This window comes from Plecotus auritus, assembly GCF_963455305.1.
Source record: "Plecotus auritus genome assembly, chromosome: 8".
NCBI classification, from domain to species: Eukaryota; Metazoa; Chordata; class Mammalia; order Chiroptera; family Vespertilionidae; genus Plecotus; species Plecotus auritus.
In genome coordinates, this window is record NC_137782.1 from 174,133,690 (window position 1) to 174,153,683 (window position 19,994).

Consider the following 19,994-nt stretch of genomic DNA (forward strand, 5'->3'; position numbering starts at 1 on the left):
AGTTTAGCTACATCAGAAAGCAGGTCTAATTAAGCAAGTTTGTTCTGTACCTATAAAAGGCTAAGTTGACTCGCACATGGGCGATACATATAAAGCTCTAGCTGGCGCCAATCACACGTGTATGTTTCCATCTGTCATTGTCAATCGTGAACTTGGTTGACACTTCTATTATAGAGAAAGGGCGAATAGCGATATTAAAATATTTCTTCTGCCCTGGCCGGTTTGGCTCCATGGATAGAGCGTCGACCTGCGGACTGAAGGGTCCCAGGTTCGATCCCGGTCAAGGGCACATGCCTAGGTTGCGGGCTCGACCCCCAGTGGGGGGCGTGCAGGAGGCAGGCGATCTATGATTCTCTCTCATCATTGATATTTCTATCTCTCTCTCCCTTCCTCTCTGAAATCAATAAAAATGTATTAAAAATATTTCTCCTAATTAATTTCCTTTCAGTGTGCACAGATCCGTGCACCGGGCTTCTAGTACGTATATAAGTTCTTTGGTTTATCTCTTCTCGTCCCCCCAACCCCACATGGAGGTATGTCTGTTCCATGCCTCCCTGCTTTGGGTCTTATTTGGTTGGTCCATTCATTTTGCTCATTAGATTCAGCAGATAAGTGAGATCGTGTGCTATTTGTCCAGCTCGGATTAGCTAATTCCACTTAGCACAGTATTCCCCAGGTCCACCCAGGCTGTCCCAAAGGGTAAGAGACCCCCTTTTTCACAGCTGCATAGTACTCCACGGTGTAAAGGTCCCGCAGCGTTTTATCCACTCGTCCGTCTTCGTCTCATCCTCCAGGGCCTCCACGTGTGGGGGCCTCAGGACAGTCACACGTTCCCGGCAGCCAACTTCCAAACGGCAGGAGGGAGGAACTGCCAGGCTCATCGTGGGCTGCGCCTAGGAGCAGTTACTCCCGCCACAGCCCCCCGGCCGGCGCGGTCCGGCGGGGCTCAAAGCGGGTAAAGCAGTCGACTTCTCTTGATGGGGCGCCGGCCAGGCCGCGGAAGAGCCTGTGAACGGGGAGGTGCTGCCGCGTCTTCGGGAAATGCGGCTGCCCCGAGCGCTGGACATTGTTTTGAGTTTGATGTGTCCACGCCGTGTGTGAGGGTGCATGTGGCTGCTCCATTAGGTAGCTGCTGGGTAAAGCATTCCCGTTAGGGCGCTGTCCCCCTCTTCCTTGCCCAGGGAGGTTCCACTAGATTGGAGTTGCCTATTTGTCTAAAGCAGGGGTCCTCAAACTACGGCCCGTGGGCCACATGCGGCCCGCCGAGGACATTGATCCGGCCCGCCGGGGGCCGCTGCCTGTCCTGCTTAGCAGCCGACGCGTCCCGGGCCCGCAGTGCGCATAGGAATTTGTTCATAGTTTATTTTTTTAAACTATAGTCCGGCCCTCCCACGGTCTGAGGGACAGGGAACTGGCCCCCTGTTTAAAAAGTTTGAGGACCCCTGGTAAAGTTTGAAAGAACTCTTTCATAAACCACCTGAATTGCTTCCATGAAAAATGTAAGATTTTAAACTAGACAAACGCATGTTTTTTTTTTTTTTTCTATTGATTTCTTCTGTAACATGTATAGATATTTAATGTTAGCGATGATGAGAAAGTCCCTCCCCCCCTTGAGCACATTTGAGTATTTACCCACAGCTTCGGTGTGCGCGGTTTTTTCTCGTGTATCACGCTTTAATCCGGCTAGAACTGGGCCGACGCAGGTACAACACGCTTTTCCCCACCAGAGGCTAACTCCTTGGGAGGTGACCCGTCCATTCCCGCGACTCGCCCGCAGCCTTCACGCCATGCCGTGCCGTGTAGTCCGGGATCTGCTTCTGGGTCTGTGTCCTCGATATGTAAATTCTCCCCCCCCCCCCCCCCGCCCCGGCACCATGTCTTAGTTATCACAGCTCCCTTCCAGGCGTTTTAAGTCGCAAACTCACAAGTTTTCATGCCTAACCGTGTGAGGAACTGCACGTCTGATGCCCGCGAAGGATGCGTGCTCAGAGACCACTGAGGACACGTGTGTAAAAAAGCCCATGAAGCGCTGGTTGACGGTGCATTTCAGCCAGAGAGTTTTGTGCTAAATACTGTTTTCTAGAAAGGAGGAGGAATAAGTAGAGCGATTCACAGCTTTGTGCTCGAGAGCATGACTTCCCGATCCAGAATTCGGTGCGTGGACGCCTTCCGGCAGGAAAAAGCGGGCGAAGGCGGCCATCGACTGCATTGGCCGTGGACGATGGTCCCGAGTCCCAGCACCCGGAAACAGGAACGAGGGGCGTTTTTAGAATTTATTGCAGAAAGCTCTCGGGGAGTGGATCTAGGGATACCGAAGCTTCGAACCCTGTCACATAGTTAACAAATTACTTAAATGTGTTCTTGAACAAAATGAAACCTTTTATTTTCACTAATCTAGCTTATTTTTGTTTTCCAGATATTGTTTTGTGTTTGCTTTGGGATACCTCATAGTGTGCCAAATTACTAGAGTCTATATCTTTGATTATGGACAATATTCTGCTGATTTTTCAGGGTAAGATGACAACTTTGATTTAGTAGCCTGTTTTTTTTTTTTCTTTTCTTTTCTTTTCTATTCTAACATGTTGGTTAAAGGACAATACACAGTTGCATTTCGTAGCTCCCCTGAAAAGCTGTCACTGAACGTTTTAGTTGAAAAGCCCGTGACGAATTCAGACATGTCCCTGTAACGCGGTCTTCTATCGCGTTACCAAAGTCATCACGCAGCCTCTCCTCTGCCACGGGCGTGAGCTCGCCTAAACACGCAGCCGTCCCACGTGGCCCGTGGCATGTGACCGTGAAAGCGTTTCCCAATTCCGCTAGAAATCTCTGCAGTCGTTTCTAGCTGTTGCCAACCAGCCCCCCCTCCGCTGAGCCCGCATCCTCGCCCCCCTCTCTCCCCCTCTTTGCTCTCTGGGTCCCTTCTGGGCGGCCCCTCCGCAGCTTCTGCATGCGCTCTCATGGCCTGCCGGGGCCTCTCGGCATCCTCGGGCTTTCTTTGGAAAGAAAGGGTCCCGGGCGAAGGCATCCTTCGGCCTGCGTCTCCCGGAGAACACCCTGGGGCGTGGCTCTGGCTTCCTGCATTTCACTCTGCAGGAATGTTCTCCATCCTTCTGCCCCGGGGCCCCGCTGAGTGGTGGCACGGACTCGGCTTGTTCCTGCCCAGGGGACCTAGTCCCTCTGTGGTCCTCTTTGCCTGTAACACACCCACCTGTTGAGGGATCCGCGCAGGCCGCGCCCCAGAGAACCGGCCTGCCGGGGAGCCTCCGGCGGCTCTGAGCCGACAGCACTCTCTATGGAACGGGCCGCGAAGACCTGCCTTTAAGTCAGTCCCCAGCCATCTGACCGGATAAATAACGACCAGAAATCCAACTGGAGGACGACCAACGTGCAAAAAAAAAAAGAAATGAAACAGGTCATGGCGTCCAGGAAAACCATTGTCCAACAGCAGAAACGGAGCCACGGTTGGGAGCGCAGCGGGGAGTCCCTGCGCCAACAGGGAGCTTTAGCGGGGAACGCTCTTTTCTCCTTAACGGGATTAAGACGGATTTCGCTTTTATTAAACGGGTTTTAACCGTAGGCTCGGACGCGAGGAGATCGCATTCCAAAGAACAAACAAAACGGCGCCAAAGCAGCCCTGACTACGTACCCGGAGAACAGAGTGTTGGCTAGGCTTGGGATGCACCTGGGGTTCGGGGACGGCGGCTCGGTGCTGCCCCCTGGCTTACGGGTCACAGGTCCCCGTGCGAGCTGGACCCTCGGTCGAGCGGGACCCTCGGTAGATCGGCCCCGCGAGCGCCCCAGTTAACTTGCAGGAGAGACGTCACGTGTCGTCATCCTTCCGGGGAGGAGGAACCAGTGGTGTCCATCTCGAAGAATCATCACCGCGTAGGAAGTAACTTCCCGAGAACGGCGAGGTGCTGGTCGCGCTCGCCGCGGCCCCTTGATGCCAGCGCAGCGGCGCTGAGGGATGCTTCCCGGCTCGGGAGGAGCTCCAGCAAAGGGCCGCCTCGGGGGAAGCAGAAACAGGAGGCCGCAGATTCACCGCTCGGAACGTCACCCGTGTTATGAGAAATAAGCGCTAAATTGGGCATTCTTAAAGGCCCTCACCGGAGACAAGCTTTCCGTTGCCTTTCAGAGAGCGAAATTACAAAGTTACATAAAACGTTAAGTATGATGTGTAGTTTTTATCCGTTAGGAATACCATTTGCCCATTATCAGTGGGCTGATACGTATTAGACGGACAAATTGGCTGAAGGGGACCATCCTGGCAGAACTCAGTTGAAGGTCCCTCTCTCTCTCTCTCTCACTCTCTCTCTCGCTCTCTCGCTCTCTCGCTCTCTCTCGCTCTCTCTCTCTCTCGCTCTCTCTCTCTCTCTCTCTCGCTCTCTCTCTCTCTCGCTCTCTCGCTCTCTCTCTCTCGCTCTCTCTCTCTCGCTCTCTCGCTCTCTGGCACAGGAGAGAAAAGCCCCTGGAAGCAGGCTCCCCCCCTTAATGGAATCTCTCAGCGTTTAGAAGCGTTGAGTGTGTTGTAGCAGAGAGGATCCTGACTCGGTCCCGATGCGGGTCAATGGAACAGCCCCCCAACGTGGGCTGCTGAAGCCGGTAGAACTGAGTAAGTGCCCCCCTTTCTGTAGGGGGGCTGTCGCCCAGGAACGAGAGGCCAGGGAGTGAGGCCAGGCTCTTTCACCGGGCGACTCACGTGCACGCGGCAAGGGAGACTTACTCTGTGTGTGTGTGTGTGCGCACATGTGCGTATGTATGAGCGTGTGTGTGCGTGTGTCGGTAGAGGCGTAAGTGAGATAATTGTGCAGTCACTCCGATTGTCGCAGAAACAGGGGTGACCAACAGTCGCTGTCAGGAAAAGCCAACCCATGTTCCGGGGGCACGGCCCCGCTTAGAAGCGCCCCCTCCGCACGCGGGGTCCTGGGCACGGGCTGGGGCTGGGGGTCTGTCCCGCTGCCCCCGCTGCGCTGTCCCTGGTCGTGCGGTCGGTGCGGGCTCTCTGTCCACTCCCCGCTGGGGACCTTCCTGGGCTCTCCCTCGCTGCGCACCCCTCGCTGCCTTCTCCTCCGGCGCTTCTTTCTCACTTCTCTCCGCCACCTGCTCCTCGCAGCCGCTCCCTAGACCGGGGTCCGCAGTGTTTCCTGCTCACGTCCCGCCCCGCCCCGCCCCGGGACGGTGCACCAGCGGCCGAGGCCCGCCGCGCATGCATAGCCGCAGGGAGCGCCCGGGGCTGCTGGACGCACAGAGGAAAGAGAGGGGAGATGGCTTTACAGCGTCAGCACCACGAGCCCGGCCCGCTGTCAGGCAGCGTGCACCGTGGCGACGGGCCGTGAACAGATCATTCCAGAGCTGAGTGGTGAGCGCTTTCAGGCCCAAGAGCCGGCAGGAGGGAGGGTGGCCAGTGGGCAGGGGGCGTGGCAGACGGTCACGCCGAGGGGATTCGGTTCCTGGCGTTGGAAGGTGTTTGTTTAGGGCGCCTCCGGTGCCGGCACGTGCTGGGCGCTGGCGATGCTGTGGCGGAGAAGGCTGTGAGTTCCGTACCTTAGAGACATTCCAGGAAGGAAAGGCAGACCTTAGGGCAAGCAGTGCCGTTGGATAAATGAAACGGTGGTGGCGAGAACATCCTCGGAAGGAAACGCCGCGGCTGAGATGAGATGATGAGATGAGGATGAGATGAGATGAGATGAGATGAGATGAGATGAGATGAGATGAGATGATGAGATGAGGATGAGATGAGATGATGAGATGAGGATGAGATGAGGATGAGATGAGATGATGAGATGAGGATGAGATGAGATGATGAGATGAGGATGAGATGAGATGAGATGAGATGAGGATGAGATGAGATGATGAGATGAGATGAGATGAGATGAGATGAGATGAGATGATGAGATGAGGATGAGATGAGATGATGAGATGAGGATGAGATGATGAGATGAGATGAGATGAGATGAGATGATGAGATGAGGATGAGATGAGATGATGAGATGAGGATGAGATGAGATGATGAGATGAGGATCAGATGAGATGAGATGAGATGAGATGAGATGAGATGAGATGAGATGCAGGCCGGTGCAGGCGGGCAGAGGGCGTGCGTGCGGAGCACAGCTCGTGTGGAACCTCTGGCCGGGGGAGGGAGGAGCAGGGGGGTGACCGCTGTGAGGACGGGGAACACGGACTTCATGCCCGGGTTGCTACTTAGTACGGCTCGTGTTATTTTCTTACGAACCGCTCGAACCCTCCTAACCCGCCCTGTGCGGCACCGGGCAGGAAAGCATGTCACTCAGTTGATAAAATAAATCGAATGTTACTTTATCAGTCGTTTTTATTGTGTTTGAAGGTGACATGGGAATTAGAATTTAGAAGTGAAGGATATTTTAGTTAGTTAGTTATTTTTACATTTTTTATTGATATCAGAGAGGAAGGGAGAGGGAGAGAGAGATAGAAACATCAAAGAGAGAGAATCATGGATCAGTGCCTCCTGCACGCCCCCTACTGGGGGGTCGAGCTCACAGCCCAGGCCTGTGCCCTTGACCGGGAATCAAACCGGCGACCTCTTGGTTCCTGGGTAAACACTCAGGGCCGGGCTTCTCCCCGTGTTTCCAGGGTTAGTGGTCTTTGGTTCTGCCCGAACGTCCACCCTTAGAAAGCGTTCTTGGGTTCAGACAGCCGTCACGTTTATGCCTGCTCTTTGGTCTACAGGATTGACACATAACCAAATCCCATCATGTTACTGGCCCAACCGTTGAGTTGTGGCTGCATTGCCGTCATACCTCCCCCTGCCCCCCGCCCTCCAGCCTGGCGGTCACGGCTCTGGCGTTAGGTGGGCGGGTCAGGTAGTCGGGTCAGCGTGGACCACATCTCCATGGACGTTGTGGGTAGAACCCAACATCAAGAGCCAAGTTCCCAGCACCTCCTGGCAGGGACCAAACGTCTCGGTGGACGGTGGCCGCCGACCAGTCTCCGGTCTGAGCAGGGGCAGGAAGAGGAGGGAGGGCGGGACCCGCCGGGCTGGGGTCCGAGGCCTCCTGCGGCTCCCGACTGAAGTCCCTCCTGGGACCTGCAGGGGGCGGCCCAGGTCCTACCTGCAGCCCAACAGGGCCTCCTGGTTTGACTGAAACCCCACAACGATGACCTCACAAGCCATGGCGACGGGTTCTCGGGCCTTCTGTCTGGCTGCCGGTGGGACAGTTGGAGGGCAAAAACATACCCTGCCGGCTTGCCCATACGGATTTATTTCTCCGTCCCAAGTTACCCATTCAGTTAGAGATGGTGAAGTAGGGAGAACAGAGCCATTTCCTTACCGGTAGCGGGATGTTCAATCTTCCTTTCCCGAGAGAGTGCCCGGGCTGTGCGCGGTCTCGGGGGCGTCTTTGACGGGCCACCCCGGGGGCCTGGCTCCCAGGACGGGGAGGTGGGCAGCATCCTTCTCTCTCCCCTGTTTCCGTCCTGTTTTATTCTGCATTTCTTACCCAAACGCCTTCGATATGGTGCCCACGCCCCTTCTCCCAGCAGCTCCCTTTCCACCTTGAAGCACAGCCCCGAGGCCGCAGGCAGCGTGGGGTTCTGGAAGATGCTCGGTCCAAGGCGGGCGGCGGGTGGTCCTCTCCCCTCGGGCCTCCCGTCCGCCCGCAGGCACAGGGGCCCTGCTCCACGTGGCTCCCACGTGATCGGGGCTGCAGCCCTGCCCCCACGCGGCCTTGTTTCGTGGACGAGCTCGTCCTGTGAGCTCTGTAAACCGAGGCCCAGGTTCCCTGTCTCCTGCACCCCCCGACACACAGCAGCCCCCAGTTCTCTCTTTGAATTCCCTGAAGGTCTTGACTTAAAAAAATCATTCACGATTTTGTAGTCGTATAAGCAAAATAAACTCTTTTTCCTATATCATAACTGTCATTTTAAATACACCCTGGTAACGTATTTACGCTTTATTTTGTTACAGCCCGATGATGATAATTACCCAGAAGATCACCAGCTTGGCTTACGAAATTCACGACGGTAAGGATTTAGAAATTAACTTTGCGTCCCTGAAAGAAATCATACTCAGTTCATCTCTTGCTTGAGATAGCACCCTCCCTTTCTGCTCTTTATTCGAAAGGGGTGGAGGTAAGGCAGGGGAAAGGAAATCCTGAACTCTGCCTGGGGTTGTTGACGTTGGTGTGTTTTCCTTCAAGATTTTTTTTTTAAAATATATTTTATTGATTTTGTACAGAGAGGAAGGGAGAGGGATAGAGAGCTAGAAACACCGATGAGAGAGAAACATCGATCAGCTGCCTCCTGCACACCTCCCACTGGGGATGTGCCCGCAACCAACGTACATGCCCTTGACCGGAATCGAACCCGGGACCCTTCAGTCTGCAGGCCGACGCTCTATCCACTGAGCCAAACCGGTTTTGGCATTCCTTCAAGATTTTATCTCGAGTTTGCATTCAGTTCAGTGACAAAAGCAGAGTAAAATAGTGTGATTCCGTCCTATGACCCACATTAGAGGCAATGTAGAATATAAAGCAAATAGGTATTTGGTCTAAATAAAGTTTTATTCATGTCTGCTTTTCCTCTGTGCTACATTTGTATTAAAATTTGAATGTTTTTCCCCTGCCCTCTCTCCCTTATACGCACACGCACATGTTTTTAGGATAAGAACGTACAGGTTCACATTTTCATCTTCAGCGAATGGATCTCTTGCCATAGGAAATGCTCAGTCGGGGCTCTGAGCCCTAAGAGTTGGAGGTGCAGTGGGGGGGCACCCTGGCTAGGTTAGGCCTTTGCAGTGGCCTCGGGAGCTTCTCAGGTGGGTGTTAGCCCCACTGTGTGTGTCACCCATCCTGTGCTCCCTGGGGAAGACCTATAAATACATGCTTTTTAAAAATATATATGTTTATTGGTTTCAGAGAGGAAGGGAGAGGGAGAGAGAGAGAAACATCCATGATGAGAGAGAATCATGGATCGGCTGCCTCCTGCACGCCCCCTACTGGGGATGGAGACTGCAACCCGGGCCTGTGTCCTGACGGGGAATCAAACCGTGACCACCTGGCTCATAGGTCGATGCTCAACCACTGAGCCACACCCACCGGGCTACAAATACTTTTTTTTTTTTTAATATATTTTTATTGATTTCAAAGAGGAAAGGAGAGGAAGAGAGAGATAGAAACACCAATGATGAGAGGGAATCATGGATTGGTTGCCTCCTGCACGTTAGACTGAGCCCACAACCCAGACATATGCCCTTGACCAGAATCGGACCTGGGACCCTTGAGTCCCCAGCCGACGTTCTATCCACTGAGCCAAACTGGTTAGGGCTACAAATACTTTTTCAAATGTGTTGTTTGCCTCTTAATTGAGTCCTCCTTTGGCCTTTAAATTGGGTTTAGGCTCTAGTAGGCTGACGTGTAATCATAATAACATCCTTCTGTTTGGGGGGCAGGTACGCGGGAGAAGATGGTAGAGAGTCATTCTTATTCGTTAGAGTCGTGTGGGGGTAAGGAAGTCAGTCCTCCCGTAGCCCTGATGTTGGCCACGTAAGCCATCCAACAACAGAAACATTTTCATGGCCTTCTGACAAGTCAGAGCACTTACGATGAAATACGTTAGCTTTGGGGGATTTCTTAACTCAGTAGTAATTCCCTCTAAAGGAGAGTCAAGTTAGTTCCCTGATGTTGTGCGCTCACCTCATACAGTCCTAGACATGCTGGATCCCGCGATGGGCCTTTGACAAGATGGAGCTTACGTTGTTGCAACGAGCGAGAAAGGAGCCAATTATACCACAGTTGGGACTGTATGTGAATTTCCTTTTTTTTTTTTTTAATATATTTTTATTGATTTTAGAGAGAAAGGGAGAGGGAGAGAGAGTTAGAAACATCAATGATGAGAGAGAATCATTGATCGGCTGCCTCCTGCACGCCCCCTACTGAGGATCGAGCCCGCAACCCCAGGCATGTGCCCTTGGCCGGAATCGAACCTGGGACCCTTCAGTCCGCAGGCCGACGCTCTATCCACTGAGCCAAACCAGCTAGGGCTGTAGTGTGAATTTCCAATGAGCAAAGGGATGAGAGTGTGAGTGGGAAAAGTACCATTCTTCTCTGTGGAGGACTCGCAGCTGATGAGAGTGCCTGTTTCTGTGTCTCAGGGATGTTCCGGAAGGACGAGGACCTGACTCCGTCACAGAGAGACTTAGCTGTCAGGTGCGTGCCTCTTAATGGTGTCCCGCCTGCTTCACGCTGTCTCTGCCCGGGACACACACGTCTCACCTGGCCACGGCCGGCTGGTCATGCCGGAGGCTCTTCCTTCATGAAAACCCTAACCCTCCCCATGCACACTGCTGCCACCAAGTCCCGCCGGCCTCGGCAAGGCACCCCTCCTTGGCCTCCACAGTCCCTTGACTGTATCACCACACAGCATGCCCCTCCTGGTACCATGAGGCCATCTGCCACATCTCCCATCTCCCCCAGGAGACCCCTGAAGCCAGGGCGAGCGCTGGTCTTCATGCCTGCCCTGTAGCGGTGATGAGTAATCGTCGCAGCTTGCCCTGTGCAGGCCGCGAACTGGATGCAGGCGCTGGGTAAGAGGCGCTCTGTTAACACGGCGCGTGGAGGCCGTGTTTTCCAATCATGAAGAACCGGTCAGGCATCCTCGTCTTTCTCTGAGGAGTTGGTTGGGATCGACTTCTGCATCATTTGTTATAGGTGCTCTGTTGACGAGTTTAAGGAATAGCTCACTTTTGAGAAGGGTCTTTCTCAATATAATCTAATGGGAGATCGCATGCGTGTTTTACATAAAGGAAAACGTCTGAAGCACGTGTGTCCTGGAAATCTAGAGCTAACAGGCTCACGGCGGCCCGGGAATGAGACCGATCTACCCTGAGCGCTCACCTTCAATCCCGGGGGATGTCTCCTTACAGTTCCCCTCCTTTGAAATGTCCGGCCTGATACCCTCTGTAGTTCGATGTAGACGTCGGGAAACATGCACTGGAGTGAACTCAGCGGAGGAGAGGTCCACCTGATCCGGGTGCCGTGCTCTCTACGAGGCCGTGGTCTGTCTCGGGAGCCACTGAGCAGTAACACCCAGGTCCCACTCCATCTGTCTCTCCACGGCCACCTGGCAGACACCCAGCCCCGGGTAGATTTTGCTCCCCACTGTCGGAACAGCGGGAGGAAGCAGAGTGGAAAGACGTCCCGTCTTGCTGATGGGACTCATGTTGACGTGGTTACCCCAAATTTAAAATTATGGTGCCATTTCTCACTAGTGACTTAGGGTGAAAACTCAGGCAAACTCCCTTTTTTTCTTATCGCAAATCCACGTCAGCGAGTCCAGTGAACGATTTCTGTGAAATCTACCTCTAGGCTGACCTTGAACTTTACCCTCTCTAACCTGACGGACCCTTCACCTTTCCCACTGAGGTCCCCCAGCCCAGCACCGTTTCCTACGGTGTCTGCTGTAATAGCTCCCCCGCTCTCTCCTGCCGTGGGCAGTCTTTTCCACCCCGTAGGCGGAGGTCCTTGTTTAAAATTTTATGTTTATTGATGTCAGAGAGAAAGCGAGAGGGAGAGAGAGATAGAAACATCAATGATCCATGATGAGAGAGACTCACTGATCGGCTGCCTGCGGCACACTCCCTACTGGGGACTGAGCCAAAATCCGGGCATGTGCCCTGAACCCTGACCTCCTGGTTCATAGGTAGACACTCAACCACTGAGCCACACTGGCCAGGCGCCAGAGATCCTTTTAATGTGTTTTGAATTATATCATCCCTCCCCTGACACAAATCCTCCTGCGAGTCGAGAATGGAGGATAAACGAAGAAACGTCTGACCTCTGCGTGTGAGGCTGGGAAGCGCCTGTAGCCACGGCTCTCCCTCGCTCAGCTCGGCGCACAGGCCTCGCTCTCCGTCAGGAACACGCCTCCCTTCCCTGCACCACACTCGAGCCCGGATGTGGTATTGTCTGAGGGTAGATGTTTATTTTGATGGTTCCCCTCCCGACCCAAGTGTGAGCTCCATGAGGAAGAACTTGGCCGATGCTCGTCGCCTGCTTAGCAGGTCATCCCCGTGGGCGATTGTGGCCCCAGAAGGCACGTGACGATGTCTGGAGACATCTTTGTGGTCACACGTGGAGGGGGTGGTGCTGCTGGCATCCAGTGGGTGGAGGCCCAGAGGCTGTTGGCCATCCTGCGGGCACGGGACCGCCCCCAGCAACAGAGAATTCTTGTTAGAAACCTCAGGAATGCGGAGATAGGGAAGCCCGACCCGGGGTCACTCAGTTCACGTCAAGGAAAGACGAATGGAAGGAGAGGAGGACTCGTGTAGTGTCATCGGTGGCGAGAACACAGTCACACGTGGTTCTCATTGTAACAGCAAATGACAGGGACCCACCGCAGTCGCCGAGACGGCTGGTTCGATAGGACAGCTGAGCCGGAAACGATTTCAGCGAATTTCACGGTTCGGTTCGGCGTGGTCTCCCGTCCCCGCGCACAGCGATGCGTGGTGCGACGGGGTGAGACGGAGCTGCGCTCGGGCGAGCTGGCGTTGCTTTGGGTCTTGAAAGAATCGGCAGCGACAATGGGGCTCTGTTGTGGACGGACAAGGCGCCCCTTTGTGAGAGTGGCTGCGGGCGGGGCGGGGCTGGAGGTCGGTAGCAGGCTGCCTCTGCACACAGCAGGGAGAATCTTTTTTTTTTTTTAAATATATTTTATTGATTTTTTACAGAGAGGAAGGGAGAGGGATAGAGAGTTAGAAACATCGAAGAGAGAGAAACATCGATCAGCTGCCTCGCGCACACCCCCTACGGGGGATGTGCCCGCAACCAAGGCACATGCCCTTGACCGGAATCGAACCCACGACCCTTGAGTCCGCAGGCCGACGCTCTATCCACTGAGCCACACCGGTTAGGGCAGCAGGGAGAATCTTAAAAACGCTTTGCAGTGTAGACGATGCTGAGAGACCCGACAAGGATCCCGGTAAGCGGTGGCCCAGCGGGTGTCAGGTCGGCGGGGACCACTGTTTTCTCGCTGCTTGTTTTTTTTTTAATGCATTTTTTATTGATTTCCGAGAGGAAGGGAGCGGGAGAGAGAGAGAGAGAGAAAGAGAGAGAAACATCGATGAGAGAGAATCGTGGATCGGCTGCCTCTTGCACACCCCCCACGGGAGATCGAGCCTGCAACCCCGGCCATGTGCCCTGACCGGGAATCGAACTGTGACCTCCTGGTTCATAGGTCGAGGCTCACCTACTGAGCCACCCGGCCGGGCCACACAAACGTCTAACATGAGCGAATGATTGGCTGGTCGGGGACGATGCTTTCTGCCAGGTCTTGTCCATTTACGAGGAGGTTTGTTTAAAATGTGAAGCATCGTGTAGCAACCCCGCGTAGTTGCCCATAAAGATCCGTATGCAAACTCTTTCGTTCAGAACTACTGCTGAGCGGGAGCACATCCTGGCCCAGGGGTGGGCAAACTTTTTGACTCGAGGGCCACCATGGGTTCTTCGACTGGACCGGAGGGCCGGAACAAAAGCATGGATGGAGTGTGTGTGTGAACGAATATACATTCAAAGTAAAGGAGCGGAGGGGAGAGCAAGAGAACCCTCCGCTCTTTCGGCTCCGCGGGCCGGATAGAAGAGCCGAACCGGCCGGATCCGGCCCGCGGGCCGTCGTTTGCCCACGGCTGCCCTGGCCCCTCAGGGTTCTGTCTGCGTGGGGCGCGTGGAATGAAGGCCTGGCCCCTCAGGGTTCTGTCTGCGTGGGGCGCGTGGAATGAAGGCCTGGCCCCTCAGGGTTCTATCTGCGTGGGGCGCGTGGAATTGAAGGCCTGGCCCCTCGGAGTTCTATCTGCGTGGGGCGCGTGGAGCGAAGGCCTGGCCCCTCGGGGTTCTATCTGCGTGGGGCGCGTGGAATGAAGGCCTGGCCCCTCGGGGTTCTGTCTGCGTGGGGCGCGTGGAATTGAAGGCCTTGCCCCTCGGGGTTCTGTCTGCGTGGGGCGCGTGGAATTGAAGGCCTGGCCCCTCGGGGTTCTGTCTGCGTGGGGTGCGTGGAGCGAAGGCCTGGCCCCTCGGGGTTCTATCTGCGTGGGGCGCGTGGAATGAAGGCCTGGCCCCTCAGGGTTCTGTCTGCGTGGGGCGCGTGGAATTGAAGGCCTGGCCCCTCGGGGTTCTGTCTGCGTGGGGCGCGTGGAATTGAAGGCCTGGCCCCTCGGGGTTCTATCTGCGTGGGGCGCGTGGAATGAAGGCCTGGCCCCTCGGAGTTCTATCTGCGTGGGGCGCGTGGAATTGAAGGCCTGGCCCCTCGGGGTTCTGTCTGCGTGGGGCGCGTGGAATTGAAGGCCTGGCCCCTCGGGGTTCTGTCTGCGTGGGGCGCGTGGAATTGAAGGCCTGGCCCCTCGGGGTTCTGTCTGCGTGGGGCGCGTGGAATTGAAGGCCTGGCCCATCGGGGTTCTGTCTGCGTGGGGCGCGTGGAATTGAAGGCCTGGCCCCTCGGGGTTCTGTCTGCGTGGGGCGCGTGGATTGAAGGCCTGGCCCCTCGGGGTTCTGTCTGCGTGGGGCGCGTGGATTGAAGGCCTGGCCCCTCGGGGTTCTATCTGCGTGGGGCGCGTGGAATGAAGGCCTGGCCCCTCAGGGTTCTGTCTGCGTGGGGCGCGTGGAATTGAAGGCCTGGCCCCTCGGGGTTCTGTCTGCGTGGGGCGCGTGGAATGAAGGCCTGGCCCCTCGGGGTTCTGTCTGCGTGGGGCGCGTGGAATTGAAGGCCTGGCCCCTCGGGGTTCTGTCTGCGTGGGGCGCGTGGAATGAAGGCCTGGCCCCTCGGGGTTCTGTCTGCGTGGGGCGCGTGGAATGAAGGCCTGGCCCCTCGGGGTTCTGTCTGCGTGGGGCGCGTGGAGCGAAGGCCTGGCCCCTCAGGGTTCTGTCTGCGTGGGGCGCGTGGAATTGAAGGCCTGGCCCCTCGGGGTTCTGTCTGCGTGGGGCGCGTGGAATTGAAGGCCTGGCCCCTCGGGGTTCTGTCTGCGTGGGGCACGTGGAACGAAGGCCTGCTCTGCGCTGCAGGCGGCGGGCGGGCGGGCGGGTGACGGCGTGTCTCACAGCGGCTGTCTCTGCCTCGCAGGCGCATGCCCAGCCTCCTGGAGTACCTGAGTTACAACTGCAACTTCATGGGGGTCCTGGCGGGCCCCCTCTGCTCCTACAAGGACTACATCACCTTCATCGAAGGCAGGTCCTACCGCGGGACGCCGCCGGGCGCGGACGGCAGAGCAGGGCCGCCCTGCGGAGCAGCGGAGCCGTCCCCAAACGTGAGAGCCCGCGTCTCCGGAGCCTGCACCGCGTGTGCTGAGGGGTCCTGTGCGTTTAAAGATACGAACGTTTTCAAGTTTGGTTTTTTAATACGTTTTTATTGATTTCAGAGAGGGAATGGGGGAGAGAGAGGAAAGAAACATCCATGATGAGAGAGAATCCTGGATCGGCTGCCTCCCGCATGCCCCCTACTGGGGAGAGAGCCCACAACCCGGGCATGGGCCCTTGACCGGAATCGAACCCGGGACCCTTCAGTCCGCAGGCCGATGCTCTATCCACTGAGCCAAACCGGCTAGGGCCGAACGTTTTCAAGTTTTGAATGGACCCACCTGTGTCTTTAAAAATATTCTGCAATCCCCGGCCAGGTGGCTCAGTTGGTTAGAGCAGTGGTCGGCAAACTGCGGCTCGCGAGCCACATGCGGCTCTTTGGCCCCTTGAGTGTGGCTCTTCCACAAAATACCATGGCCTGCGCGAGTCTGTTTTGAAGAAGTGGCGTTAGAAGAAGTTTAAAACATTGGGCTCTCCAAAGAAATTTCAATCGTTGTCCTGTTGATATTTGGCTCTGTGGACGAATGAGTTTGCCGGCCACTGGGTTAGAGCATCGTCCCGATTCGTCAAGGGTCCCGATTCCATCCCCAGTCAGGGCACATACAGGGATCAGCCATTGAATGCATCAGTCAGGGGAGCAGCAAAACATCTCTCCCCCTCTTTTGCCTCTCTCTCAAAAAAAATACATTTTGCGAGAGAAATGACTCTTCACCCAGGACCTGGCGGTGATGCTTGGTGGAACTACAGTCACGAGAGAAGAGAAATAGGGACCTTGGGAAACTGTGCCCAGGCCCTGCGAGAGAACAGCGCTGGAGAGCTGGGTACGGAGTCCCACAAGGAGGCCACCCCCTGCCCAGGCGTCCCGCCCGAGGCTCCGTGTTCCAGCACATTCACAGCGTCCCTCCCTGCCCCTCGCCCGCTGACACCTCTCCTCTCGGAAAGCCGACTCCCAGCAGCACCCCTTCTACAGGGCTTCTCCCGCCCCCAGCAATGGAAGCGCAACAGCGGGCACTTGGCTAGCGCGGCCCCGTGCCAGGCGCTGCCGTAGGACCGCACATGCTTTCTCAGCCTCGCGGCGCCTCCCGAGCTCGGTGCTCCCAGGCTCGCGTGGAGCAGACGCGGAGGCTGAGACTCCGGCTCAGGGTGGCCGTGGGGGGCAGGAGCTCAGACCCCGCAGGCTGTGCTGTCACCCCACGCTCTCCCTCTGCGCCGCGGGCGCCGGGACCCGCGAGGGGCTGCTTCCTCGTCGGGCAGGGCTGGCTCTGCGCAGCGGGCTCTCGGCGGGGTTGACTTGCTAGAATCTGCAAGTCCTCCGCGCCCGGCGGTGTGGCTCCGTGGCTGAGCGCCGACCTAGGAACCAGGAGGTCAGGGTTCGATTCCCGGTCAAGGGCACAGGCCCGGGGTGCAGGCTCCATCCCCAGCGGGGGGTGTGCAGGAGGCAGCCGATCCATGATTCTCTCTCATCATGGATGTCTCTCTCTCCCTCTCCCTTCCTCTCTGACATCCATAAAAATATATTAAAAAATAAAATGCAAGTCCCACAAGAAGAAGGTTGCTCAGAAAGTCTGTGACAGTAAAAGGGGGAGCGTGTGTTTCTCAGAACGTGGGGCTTGGAGCAAAGGATCAGCCCCCCCACCCCGCCCCCTGCCAAGTCATTGTAGACGGAGAGAGAGTGGAGAATCGTGGCCCGCTTCCCTCTCTGCTCTCCTGCTGGGCGGCTCATTGTATTTTAGACCGAAAAGGTGCTTCTGTCTTCAGACTCTCTGTCCGTGGCTTTTTTGTGGAAAAATTCTGGATCGAACTGGGTTGAGTTTCAGACTGGACATTGGGAGCGTCCAGGCCTCTCCCATGGACCATTCTGTGTCTCCAGACAGCCGCTCAGCCTCGCAGGCCTCACTGCCTAGGAGACAGTGAACAGCTTACAGGGGGTGGGTTAGGGGGTGACGCCCCACGGAGGGGGTGGGTTAGGGGGTAACGCCCCACGGAGGGGGTGGGTTAGGGGGTAACGCCCCACGGAGGGGGTGGGTTAGGCCGTGACGCCCCTCAGAGGGGGTGGGTTAGGGGGTGACGCCACACAGAGGGGGTGGGTTAGGGGGTGACGCCCCATAAAGGGGGGTGGGTTAGGGGGTGATGCCCCACGGAGGGGCGGGTTTGGGGGTGACGCCCCATAAAGGGGGGTGGGTTAGGGACTGACGCCCCACAGAGGGGGGTGGGTTAGGGGGTGACGCCCCTCAGAGGGGGGTGGGTTAGGGGGTGACGCCCCACAGAGGGGGTGGGCTGGGAGTGACGCCCCATGGAGGGGGGGGCTAGGGGGTGACCCGTCTCCTCCTTGCAGGCGGCCGTCGTGCAGAAGCTGGTGGTCTGTGGCCTCTCCTTGCTGGTCCACCTGACCGTCTCGAACGCGCTCCCCGTGGAGTACAACATCGACGAGCACTTCCGAGCGACGGCCTCGTGGCCGACCAAGGCTCTCTACCTGTACGTCTCTCTCCTGGCTGCCAGACCCAAGTACTACTTCGCGTGGACGTTAGGTGAGCGGCCTGGGGATGGCTGGCTTCCCGGTTAGTGTGCGGGCGTGTCTTACCCCAGAGCGGCCGGCAGATGCCCCCGGGCAGGGAGCCAGAGACCAATGAGAAACGGGGGGGGCTGCTTGCCTAGAAGACACGGCCTTGGGCGCCTACCCAAACCACCAGGACACGTCCCGGAGACCTGCCAACCGGAGCGAGGCCCGTGGTGTTAGACAGAAACGGGAATACACCCCCTCTTCCTGGCTGAGCACAGAGCTGATGTGGACCATGGCATGCCCTTTGGGGGGACACGGTGGGTGGATGGGGACGCAGGCTCTTCACCCCCCCTTTGCTCATTCCCTTCAGCCGACGCCATTAACAACGCTGCGGGTTTTGGGTTCAGAGGCTTCGACCGACACGGGGAAGCTCGCTGGGACTTAATCTCCAACCTGAGGATCCGGCAAATAGAGGTGGGTGCCTCGCTGAGACGTCAGTCGCCGTATGGCACGCGAAGAGCCATGATTTGCTTCCACAGAGTTCTGAGGGGCTGGCCAAGGGGGGTGTCGAAGGGTTTTTTAAAAAAAAATATTTTAATTGACTTCAGAGAGGGAGGGAGAGGGAGAGAGAGAGAAACATCAGTGATGAGAGAGAATCATGGATCGGCTGCCTCCTGCACGCCCCCTACTGGGGATCGAACCCACAACCCGGGCATGTGCCCTTGGCTGGAATCGAACCTGGGACCCTTCAGCCTGCAGGCTGACGCTCTATCCGCTGAGCCAAACCGTCCAGGGCTCGAAGGGTTTTGTTTTTTTTATTGATTTTTTACAGAGAGGAAAGGAGAGGGATAGAGAGTTAGAAACATCGATGAGAGAGAAACATCGATCAGCTGCCTCTTGCACACTCCCTACTGGGGTTGTGCCCGCGACCAAGGTACATGCCCTTGGCCGGGATCGAACCTGGGACCCTTCAGTCTACAGGCCGACGCTCTATCCGCTGAGCCAAACCGGCTAGGGCTCGAAGGGTTTTTTAAAAAAAATATTTTTATTGACTTCAGAGAGGAAGGGAGAGAGAAACATCAGTGATGAGAGAGAATCATGGATCGGCTGCCTCCTGCACGCCCCACACTGGGGATGGAACCCACAACCCGGGCCTGTGCCCTTGACCGGAATCGAACCCGGGACCCTTCAGTCCACAGGCTGATGCTCTGCCCACTGAGCCAGTCGGGCCAGGGCGTGTCGGAGGATTTTTAATATAATACACATCCTTCCAATGAGCCAGCACCGAGGCTCCCTCCGACAGGAGAAGCTCAGCGAGGGGCTGCAGGTGGGAGGATGGTGGCTGCAGGGCCGAGCGCCAGGGAGCTCAGCAGGTGGCGTAGAGCACGTCCATCCTCGGGGGGAGCCCGCGTCCTTTGCTTGCGCCATCGGGACTTTCTCGGGGATAATTCCTGACACCCCGCGCCCCCCACCCCCCCCCCGTGAAAGCTCACACACAGGAGAAGAGGGTGAGGGGCCACTGACCTGGTGGGTGCGCCCTACGAGCACGCGCTCCCTCGATGGCCCCGCCGCTGAGCTGGAAGAGCCGTGTGCGGGAACGGAACCTCGACGCTCCCGTCACGGCCACGGTCCCTTGTTTTTAGCACCGTCGGGCCTTACTGCTCCCCTTTCCAACGTCATCGTTCTGTTGGGCCAAGAAAAACGTTGCTCTGCTTTTCAGGGGTCCACAAGCTTCAAGATGTTTCTGGATAACTGGAACATCCAGACGGCTCTTTGGCTCAAAAGGTGCGTTCCTTCCCGAGCTGCCCGCAGCCACGCACGGGCGGGTTCTCTGGGCCGTTACAAGAAACTTCTAGACTAAGCACCGCCCACTCCCAGGAAGACTAGTTCTCCCGGCTCCATGGGCAGGTCTGGTGTGGCTCAGGAGAAGGACAGAACGGTGCCCAGCGCCCTCACCTCAGTCCTGGTCGCCGTTCCTTGTCCCTGTACAGTCTCCCGGGCCCCAGGCAGGACCTTCTGAGCTCTCACCCAGGCCAGCAAGGTGGCAGTTGCATTTCTCTCCCTAAACCTGACCCCGAATAGCCGTGACGCCCCTGAGGTCACAGGTTATGAACTTGTGGCCTAAGCGGGTGTGTGGTTGTTTCGGGGCCCCCTAACCCCGCTCCGGTAACCAAAGAAGG

The 19,994-nt window shown here is 56.7% G+C and overlaps 1 protein-coding gene across 7 annotated transcripts in view; it reads left to right on the plus strand.

The window, feature by feature from the left end:
- The window catches only part of MBOAT2 (membrane bound glycerophospholipid O-acyltransferase 2), a 66,789-nt gene that overhangs the window by 42,377 nt on the left and 4,418 nt on the right, over positions 1-19,994 (plus strand). For 4 of the 7 annotated variants that reach the window (XM_080684698.1, XM_080684694.1, XM_080684695.1 and 1 more), the window contains exons 4-10: positions 2,417-2,512; positions 7,943-7,998; positions 10,127-10,181; positions 15,082-15,265; positions 17,650-17,842; positions 18,185-18,288; positions 19,535-19,599. In XM_080684698.1, coding sequence (XP_080540824.1) covers positions 2,417-2,512; positions 7,943-7,998; positions 10,127-10,181; positions 15,082-15,265; positions 17,650-17,842; positions 18,185-18,288; positions 19,535-19,599 — 753 coding nt within the window. The remainder of the gene's footprint in view (positions 1-2,416; positions 2,513-7,942; positions 7,999-10,126; positions 10,182-15,081; positions 15,266-17,649; positions 17,843-18,184; positions 18,289-19,534; positions 19,600-19,994) is intronic. The other 3 variants (XM_080684693.1, XM_080684696.1, XM_080684697.1) reach the window with 1 other exon arrangement.